At 44.5% G+C, this 9,821-nt stretch overlaps 1 protein-coding gene across 1 annotated transcript; it reads left to right on the top strand.

Annotated features, from left to right (window-relative positions):
* Positions 1–1,663: 1,663 nt before the first annotated feature.
* On the top strand, positions 1,664–8,636 carry C1QTNF8 (C1q and TNF related 8). The gene is made up of 3 exons (XM_042827966.1): positions 1,664–1,752; positions 6,065–6,299; positions 6,949–8,636. The coding sequence occupies exons 2-3, from the start codon at positions 6,074–6,076 to the stop codon at positions 7,494–7,496; spliced, it is 774 nt and encodes a 257-aa protein (XP_042683900.1). The 5' UTR covers positions 1,664–1,752; positions 6,065–6,073; the 3' UTR covers positions 7,497–8,636.
* Positions 8,637–9,821: the final 1,185 nt, after the last annotated feature.

Below are 9,821 nucleotides of genomic sequence, written 5' to 3'. Positions count from 1 at the left end.
CGTGGGGTGAGTCATAGCAAAAGGTGGTCTCTGCCCACACTGCTTCCTCTCTTTTGCTTCACCACAGCAGGAGAAAGAAGCACAAGGTCAGGTTACTGCTACACCAGCTGCAGTTTGTTTCTGCTAATGTTGCTTGCTTCCACACCCACCCTCAGCTGCAGCATCACTGAGCAGCACACGGTCTGGTTGTGCTCAGGATGGGGCTGCAGCTGGGGCAGGATGGAGCAAAACCATGCCCAAGAATGAGCCTTTCAGCTATGATAGGTGAAGGATTCTTGGTGCCATTCACCTCACCAGTTTTCTTTGCTCCATGGGAGAAGCTGCCCTGCCAATGATTTCACTGCAAGTGGGCTGGTGTGGCGGCAGCATGGGGTTGAATCACTGTCTAGGCTTGCATTGGGATGGGTGTTTGTTTAGGAGCCAGAAAAAATCCTTTTGCTGCCTCGTTGTGATGTGCAATAGCTGCCTGTAGTGTGAAGATGCTGGTGCCCATGTGTACCCATCCATTTCCACACAGGCACACCTTCTTCCCACAGGGTGCTTTGCAGGGCACCTATGTTAAATCCATGCAATTCCCTGGGCCTGGGTGCATGCAGCAACAGGAGAAGGGCTTTGCTTGGGATCCTCACCTCTTCCTATGTGCATGGGTGGGATGTGCATGTGGCATCATGGTCGTCCTGCAGGGATGCTGCTGCACATCATTGGGATTGATCCAATCCCTGGGTGGGTGTATCAGGGACTTCATCCGTACACCAAAATTCATCCAAAAATAGAACTACCCAGAAAATCTAGAAACTGACCAGCATCCCAGCAGCCATTGCAAACTGTGGATACGATAACATTCCTGGGCCTCTCAGTGGCCAGATCCTGGCTGTGCCTCCATTCCCAGCCAGCTCACAAGGCTCGAGATGTCCCCAGCATTGCTCCCAACCCTTCTTCACCCCAGTGCAATGTACAAACACTGCAGACAAGAGGGCGTTAACAAGGTCATCTGCAAACCAGTGGAAACTTTTAAACCATGCTGCTCTTCAGGATCCAAATATTCTCATCTGCAAGACTTGAAGTCGCTCCATGGCTGCACATGGGCTGCTGATGTCCAGTTTGAAGGGCACCTCTGCAGCACTGAGTTGGAGCAGAACTGCCCCATGCTCAGCACTGACTCTCCTCCATAGTTTTGGACTCATGAAAAAATTTTAGATCCTCCTGGGGAAAAGCAAAAAAAACCAAAAAATCTCAAACAAATAGTTTTCAAGAGGAACTCCAGCATCCAGACAGGAGCGGCCTCAGCACTGCTTTGTTTCCTGCTTCTTAGCAATGCTAGGAAGGCTGGAGCAACAAGGAGCTCAGGGTGTGCAAGGAGACAAAAGGTAAAAAAGCAGAAGCTGAATGATTTCTGTCTCTGGAATTGTGCCAAGGTCCGAAGCTGACACATCCATGTGTTTTCCATCCCTGCAGCACAAGCAGGGTTTTAATCTTAACCGCCCTCATGGGTTTTTTTGGCTCACATTTATCACTAATTAAAATGGGCAGTGGCTGGTGTTGTCCTGTGTACAGTGAATTCAGAGCAAAGACAGTCATAGATTGCTTTTCCAAGTGAAGCCATAGCAATAACAGGAAGTAAAACGTTAGCAAAAATTTAAAGCACAACTCCAAGATCCAAGAATGATTTCTGCCTCATGAACTCTTCCTGCTTGCAGTGCATGAGCTCAGCACAGCGATGGCTGGGATTTAATCTCCAAGTGCCCCTGCAAGGTAAGGACATAACATACCCACACTCCTGCCAGTGAAAGCAGGGCCCTATAGTGGGTTAATGCAGATCTGTACTGCTAGCCTGTGATAGGAGAAGCCCAGCAGATCCCATAGGGGCTGCTTGCAGAGCTGAAGGCAACCCACCATGGTTTATACTCTGCTGACCCCACATTGCTAATACAGGGGAGTTCTCTTTGGTTCAGCCCCCAGACGAATTTGCTTTGTTTCTTTTTGTTTTTCTCCATGTACAGAGCAAGTAAGCTATTTTTGCAGTTATTGTGGGATTTTTTTTTTTTTTTTTTTGTCCTTGCTGTTGCCCAGATGTGGTGCTTTATATGGAAGTGTTAAAATTCTTCAGGAATACAGTGTCATTAAAAAGCTTTGCATGAGCAAATGCATCTCATACATAAGCTACTACTTTGAGCTGCAAGATTAAACTCAATCATGAACCAAGAAATCAATCAAGGTGCTCTCAGTGCCAAGCAAATATATTTAAATAAGTTGCATACAGGTTGAAACATCACCTCATTTAACTCCCAGAATAGAAACAAATGTTTTTTGTCCTTCCCTCACAAATGTTTGTGGCATTCCTAAAGTTCTGGAAGAAATTTGCTTTTTTCAGCAGGAAGACATCAGGAATTACAGGTGTTGCAGGAAAACCAGTAGTTTTGAGACATAGATAAAATGCCCATTGGTTTATATTTTGTATTGTAAACTGATCCATCTTCTCAGATTCAGAGAAGGGACAAAAAAACAAAAACAAAAACAAAAAAGACAGTCTTATTAACCTTATCTATAGTATAGTTCCAGCCAAAGAAACCCTCTAGTACATTCAAACAGCCCTCCAACAGCAGTATATATTCTAACATTACTATGAACTCAACCAACCATCGGCCACTGTCAGCGTGAAAATGCCATGAAATTAACTGCTTTTGTCAGATTTCAGTGTCTCATTTCATGATTCCTAAATCTTCATTATTTGCCAAAATATTGCTAAATACTGCTACACCCATTTAATATAGAGAGAATTTCTTCTTCCTTCGTATCTTGGTCAGTTCTGGCCTGGAGCTGCTGGTTGTGTGGCGTTCTGTAGCTATGGCATGGGGAGGTTTGGAAGCATTCTGGGGAGAGTAAGCTCATTTATCTTAGCATTATGTGTTACACCTGAACCAGCTGAATGGCTGGCCTCACAACGAGCTTCCTACTCCCCAAGCATTCTGCAGGAAGCACAGGAAACATCCAAATAATTCACATTTTTCTGAATGTCGCCACAAGATTTGCAACGGAAATGTTTCACTCATTTTTCTATCAACTGTTACAATATGAACTCAAGCTCAAAGAAGAGCCAAAGAAGCTGAAGTGGAGAAATGGTTTTGGGAAAGGAAAGGCTGAGAACCTCCTCTTCTGTCCAGGTGAAACATTTACAGACCCCATAGTTTCCAAAGCCAGCAGAAGATTTTTCCCTGGAGCAGAGCAGTGCTGAGCTCCTTGCTCACTGCCTCCTGAAAGGGATAAATGTCAAATCCACCATCACCACATTTGACAAAAAGCTTCTCCTCCAAAATTTTGCCCAAATCATTTCTTTTCTTCAGATTGACATGGTCTTGTTATATGGAAATCCTTAGTAGTTTATTTCCTTTCCTGTTGCACACTTCATTCCTCTGGTTTAAAGTTGGATGCGTTTCAACCTGAACCCCATAACACTGGATTCCTCTTTCAGTCTTCTCAGACTCCCATCTCTCCATTTCATTTCTGTTTTACTTCTCCTCTCCTTCCCTGACTGTTACAAGCAAACTGTAAAACTGAAACTGTTTATTTGCACACATCACCAAAGCTTCAACTAATCAAATACTTTGCAACCAAGTACACGTTTCTGTATTCAGTAGGGAGGACAGTGACACATACATGCACACAAAAAAATTAGGTTGGCCCAAATGCACATCTGACCACTTCCAAGATTGAGCTGCTTGGGAATATAAAACCATGAAGGAAAATGTGTGCGATGCCTTGGTGTCAGATCAGGATGCCCTGAATTGACTGGATTTGTGCCTGGTTGGCTTCATTTTCCAAACGCAATTTCTCGCCAACAACTTGAGTAATTGTTCTTCATGAATCATGCAAACGGACACAATTTCCTCAATGGGTGCTTGGATTATAGTAGTGTAAAAGGTGCATAACCTGAACACTGATTTTTCACCCCGACTTCTCTTCCTTGAGCCACGTCTAAAAATAGGAACAACATTCATCTTAAAGAGAATAATGGCCTATAAAAATGTAGAAGCAATTTCTTCATATTTATGAAGCCTTTGCCTGCCACCCATTATGAATGCCCCTCGTAATGAATGCTCTTTCTCCTTCATGAAGGTATTATGAGCAATTATGTCCTCCAATTTTAATGTTCAGCTAATGTAATCAAATGCCTTAGAATTTATCCCCAGGGTATTGACTATCTACAGTCCCAAGGACTAAATAGCTTTTAGTCCCATGGAGGATATGTTGGCCCCAGTTGTCTGGGTCTCTGAGTGAATATGTGGTGTTCCTGAGACCATTACATATATACATATATGTATGCACAGGCTTTAATCACTGCAAAGGAGACCCCAGAAACATTACTTGGACCCCAAACACTCTCTGTAGTTCAAGCTTTTTGTTCTGGTCACGTACAGGCTGCTTATTTATGATATGCTGTCCGTTTAGGCGCACATTGCATTTCTGGTCCTGGTTGGCAGCACAAAGACGGCTTAAGGACTGAATGAAAATTAAAAAGGACTTAATGAAAATGAGAATTCAGGCCCTGAACACTGATACAGAGGAACATTAATCCCTCAGACTTGTACCTAGAATAAGGTACAATTACAACTAGAAAGATCATTTCAAGTTATGACAGGTTTGATGAAAGAACTTTCACTGCTGTCAGGAGCAAAGTTATTATATCGCTGCTAATAAGTATTCATCTAGTTTCCAGGGAGCTGGATTACACCAAGTAATAAAAGGTGTGAATGACAGCTCTTTTGGGGCAGGTAAGAACTGGAAGAAAACGTCTCCCAACAATGACTATACAATCCAAGTACCTTGCTCCAAACTAATCATTTTTCTTCTTTTCCCATACTTTCTCGACTAATCCATGGCGTACCCAGTGAAGCCTTTGTGTAACTCATGGGTAAATACCTTCTCTCCCTCTGCAAAATGCTCATTTTTCCATTTCTGAAAGCAAGGATTTCTAGGCATTGCCATCCCCACCTATTCCAGGAATTAGAGCTGGTAGAAGAGGAGCTCTTCTAGCTGTTCCCAGCCTGAGGTCAGCAAAAGTCCATCTCACTAATTGGACTTTGGATAAGGTCCAAAAAGGCATAATTTCAAATCCTGTCTAGTATGAAAAACCACCACAATGAGCAGAATGACACTAATTACGCATGGTATGAGGAGGCACTTGCCTGCCACCATCTCCATTCCCTCCTTAGATGGAGGGTAGAGGGGAGCTCAGAGCAAAAACTCACTCACCAGTCACCGCCAGAAACGTTTTTGGAGCTTGCCGATATCAGCTGAAAACGCAGTAGATGTTCTCACCCTACTGTTTGTGGAAAACCAGCCCCAGTTTGGTCCATGCCTGCTACAGATATTTGGCTCTCTGTTCTGCACACTGGAAAATAAAAATAGGAAACGTACAGAGGAATTATGCTAAGAAAAGCAAATGGACACAGTCAAAGCCACAAACCACTTGGCAAGGTCATGGCAGAAAGATCACCAGCAAAAGGGTAAGAAACCATCTAAAAAGAGAAATGCTTTTACTTTTTAAGTTCATTTTTCCACCAGCACTTTCCTTAAAAAAATAAAAAAAATAAAAAAAAAATTGGTCAGACATTCCTATGAAGTTTCATTCTCTGCATCTGATTTTTCATTTTTTCAGGACAGCAAAACATGAAACAGTTACTGAGAGCCACTTTTTACCCAGAGCCTCTTGCAAGGGCACTTCCAACCTCAGCCAGACAGCAACAGCACCGTGAGCAGTGCTTGCTACACCTTTAAGGACCACAGCCTTCACTTCTAATCTCAAAATGCTTTTTTCTTTCCTGCTTTTATGTGTAGTCTCTTGAAAGATTTTTCAACCATAAGTAATACATAATGAGGATTGCCTTTTCCGTTGCTTGTAAACAGTATGCTGTGGGGAACCCTTCCTACCTGGAGTCTCCTAGTGCCACTACAAGATAAGCTAATAATTAATCAGAAAAGCACCTTGCGGCAACATTAGCAGATGGCCCATCAGCTGCTCTGATCCGAATCACCATGTTAATCGTTTGCTCTTTGCCCGCTCCAGCTGTCTCAGATGAAGATGAGCGCCCTGTTCCTCCTGCTCCTGGTGTCCATCTCCAGCTCCACAGCAGTGCAGGACCTGCCGAGGCGGGAGCCACGGCGCCTGTCGTGTGTGCGATGCTGCGGACCCTCAGAGCAGCCCGTCTCCATCGTCTCCTCACGATACACGAGGATGAGCAGTGATCCTGCTTCCTCGGTACCCAAAGTGCAGCCAACCATAGACATCACCATCCTCAAAGGTGGGTAGAGGTGACCAAGGCCATAACATCCTTCCTCCATCTTGCTTGCACATCATCTGGCAGATTGTGCTCTTTCCTACACCACGAAACTCATCTGATTTATTTACCCAAGGGGTGTCACAGCACAGGCTGTGTGCGCACAAATAAGAAGTGGCAACAAGCTCTAATCCATCAGAAAATGGAGTCAGTGAGAACTCAAGTTACATCGTACTAAAAAACAGATACAAATGTCATCCAAAAAGTTGTTCCTCAGAATAAGAAATGAAGAACAAGTAGAAATTCTCACTCACTTTTTCCATTTCATATGCTTTGTCTTACAAAGTAAGACCTTAATAATTAAACACATAATATAGGAGATATGTCAGGGAGTGCTATGCATAGAGACATGCAGACCAGACAAAGCCTCTCCAAGGCCCAAATCAGACTTAAGCCAAATCTTTCGCCAAACCTTTGTTGCCCTAAGCTGTGCATGGAGGGGCTGTGCATTCAGCTGGATCTGTGTAAGTAATCTGGTCAGGTAATGGAGTTTCACTACTTCAGTATTTTGTGCATCAGCACTGTGAACTCAGGAAGACCAAGCTTTCACCTGGCATGCTTCTGAGAATAAAGAGGCTGATGGTGTCTGGCATCTTCTGTTTTATGTTTGCAGGTGAGAAGGGGGAAATGGGAGAAAAAGGGTACCCTGGAGCAACTGGGAAGGAAGGAGAGAGAGGGCTACGTGGTTTCAATGGACGAAAGGGCCAGAAAGGCCAGCCTGGCCCCCAAGGCCATTCATGCAAGCAGCTCTATGCTGCCTTCTCAGTGGGTCGCAGAAAGCCCTTGCATAGCTCAGACTACTTCCAGCACGTCATTTTCGACACCGAGTTTGTGAACCTCTACAAGCATTTCAACATGTTCTCAGGGAAGTTCTTCTGCTACGTGCCAGGAATCTACTACTTCAGCCTCAATGTCCACACTTGGAACTTCAAGGAGACCTATCTGCACCTGATGAAGAACGAGGAGGAGATGGTGATCCTCTATGCCCAGCCCAGCGACCGGAGCATCATGCAGAGCCAGAGCCTGATGCTGGACCTGCAGGAGGGAGACGAGGTCTGGGTGAGGATGTTCAAGCGGGAGAGAGAAAACGCCATCTATAGTGAGGAGTCTGATGTTTACATCATCTTCAATGGCCATTTAATCAAGCCAGCTGTAGAGTAGTTATTCCTCAGCTTCAGGCTTCAAAAGCTTCAGAGCTTTTGGTAGGGGTTTCTCTTATGCATTCATTAGTGTCTTCCCTTTTAGAAATGCACATCCAGCTCTGCTTGGAAGGACTGCAGGAGGCAGCCTCCTGGTGGCTTTGTGTCCATGCCAGGAACACCTGTGAATGGAGGTGATGGGGCTTCAAGGTGCTCCAAGCTATGACCAGTAAAGGCTTTAACCCTTAGCCTGCATTGGAAACAAAGCACAGAATGTCCCAGTTCTGCAGCCCCATACGGATCGCCAAGAACATCCCTGAAGAGTCTCCAAGTTGGTAACAACAAAATTAATCTCTGCTTTTCCTTAGAAAAGACAGGATTGTATAAACTGGAAGGCATTTGGACTGACTAGCCCAAAAAGATGTTTTGATGGGTCATCAAATACCTGTTGTCCAGGTGCTAATTAAGGAACATATCTATCATGCTTAACAGTGCACAGTATTGCTAACAAAGCCCCCTTTCTGCCAGCACCCACACCAGGCCTGCTCCACTCAGGTGGGCAAGAACACACCGTGTTAGTATTTTGCACAATACAATTACCTTGAGTTACATTTCTGTTCCATTTCATACAGTAATACATTCTGAGAGCAAAATGCTAGAATTACATAAATAGCAGCATATTGACCCAGAAAACTTTCCCAAAAGCATAGTTTTAAGTACAGCTGCAGCCAGATGCCACAACTTTTCTAGACTGCTGTATTGCTAGCAAAACTTTTTGCATAACACCAGGGTACCATGAGCATTTCCATTTCTAAGGAAAACAGTGGGCACTGCCTAGGATCCTATTTGTGAGTGCTCACTGCCAAGCTGGAGTCTTCAAGACATGAGTATAGCATTAATTACTGTCTTCCAGCACTCTCACCTCTGGTAACTGGAAGAGAAAAGCAGGAGGAAGAAAGGTGCTTCACTGCCAGCAGTGATATTACAGGGAATTTGGTCTCACATCAAAATAGAGAGGTGCATGCAGCAGCAAGAAACCTCATTTTCCTCTGGTTCCTCCATGCCCACCCCCTCCTGTTTGCACCTTGAGTCGTTTGTATTTAGGATATATGAAGACAAATTGCTTCACTGCTGTGCCTCACCTACCCACACCTGTTCAGAAAAGTGGCTGAAATAAACAGATTGCTTTGAGTGCACTGGTTTTGTTTATTTCCATACGCTTTTCACAGCACAGGGCTAAAAGCACCAACTGAACGTCCAGTTCTGCACTTTCACTTAAGCACCAAAGGATTCCAGAAACTAGACTGAAACCAATTCTCCTTGGCTGGTCAGAAGGTGCTCCCAGCTGAGTATCAGGATGCAGAAGTTAAATGAATACCAATTTTTTCAGTTTTAGCAAAGACAGAAATTTTTAAGTAGCATATCTGCAAGTAAATGCGCGATGAAAAATGGTTTGTCAGCCTTGAAAGATCACATCTGCTCCCACTTCCAGCACAGCCTGCTCAACCCTTAGCAGGAAAAGTGGGAAAGTTGCAGGGCTTTAAAATCTCTCCCAAGGGTGTCTCATGCAGACCCCCCATGCCCTCTTGTCAGGCATCACAGCTGCCACAGACAGCCTCTCTTGTCTTTTTTTCCTCCCCCTACTCCTTCCAAAAAAGCTTCCTAATCAGCAGCTTCCATTAGGGTGATGGTAAAAGCCCTAATGGTTGCATTGCTTGTTTGCAGCACGCCATTTAGTGCTGAGAGCACTGACAGAGAGGTGCCAGCCCTGAGCAAACACCTGCCAGCAGAAACCTTCCTACTGCACTCAGTGAAGGCATTTGCCTTTCCCCCCAATCATTGCCACCTTTCCCCCTTTGTCCCTCCTCCTGCACCACTCCCCTCCTCGACTTTGCAGCTGCAGAAACTACCCAACAGGGCTGTCTAACATTCCCTGCACATCGAGTGGCTCTGTGCACCTCCAGTGCACCCCATCCACTGTTTGCTGTGCTGACTTTAATTAAAAAGAAAAAAAAAAAAAATGATCCAGCCTTAAAATGTCACAACCAACTGGAGTTATTGACAGCACCTAATCCAGCACTGGGAGAAACATCCCTGGAGCATGCTTACGTTCAATGCACACTGATTGGGGAAAAGTTGTTTTCTACCAGGAAGGAAGCAAAAAAATCCATATATCAGTATCTCTGTACATGTGCCTCTCCATAACACTCAGAGAAGCTCTGATAGGACACATTCAAAATGCCCTTGACTGATACGCCAGCGCCATAAGCAGGCAAGTCATTAAAGCCACGTTGGTTGCTGGTGCAGAATAGCCTTGCAAATAATGAAAAAGGTTATTGGTTTGCAC

This window comes from Centrocercus urophasianus, unplaced genomic scaffold (assembly GCF_019232065.1).
Source record: "Centrocercus urophasianus isolate 14NV4802_14NV808 unplaced genomic scaffold, USGS_Curo_1.0 seq_29, whole genome shotgun sequence".
Taxonomy (NCBI): Eukaryota; Metazoa; Chordata; class Aves; order Galliformes; family Phasianidae; genus Centrocercus; species Centrocercus urophasianus.
This window is presented reverse-complemented; position numbering and strand designations above follow the sequence as displayed.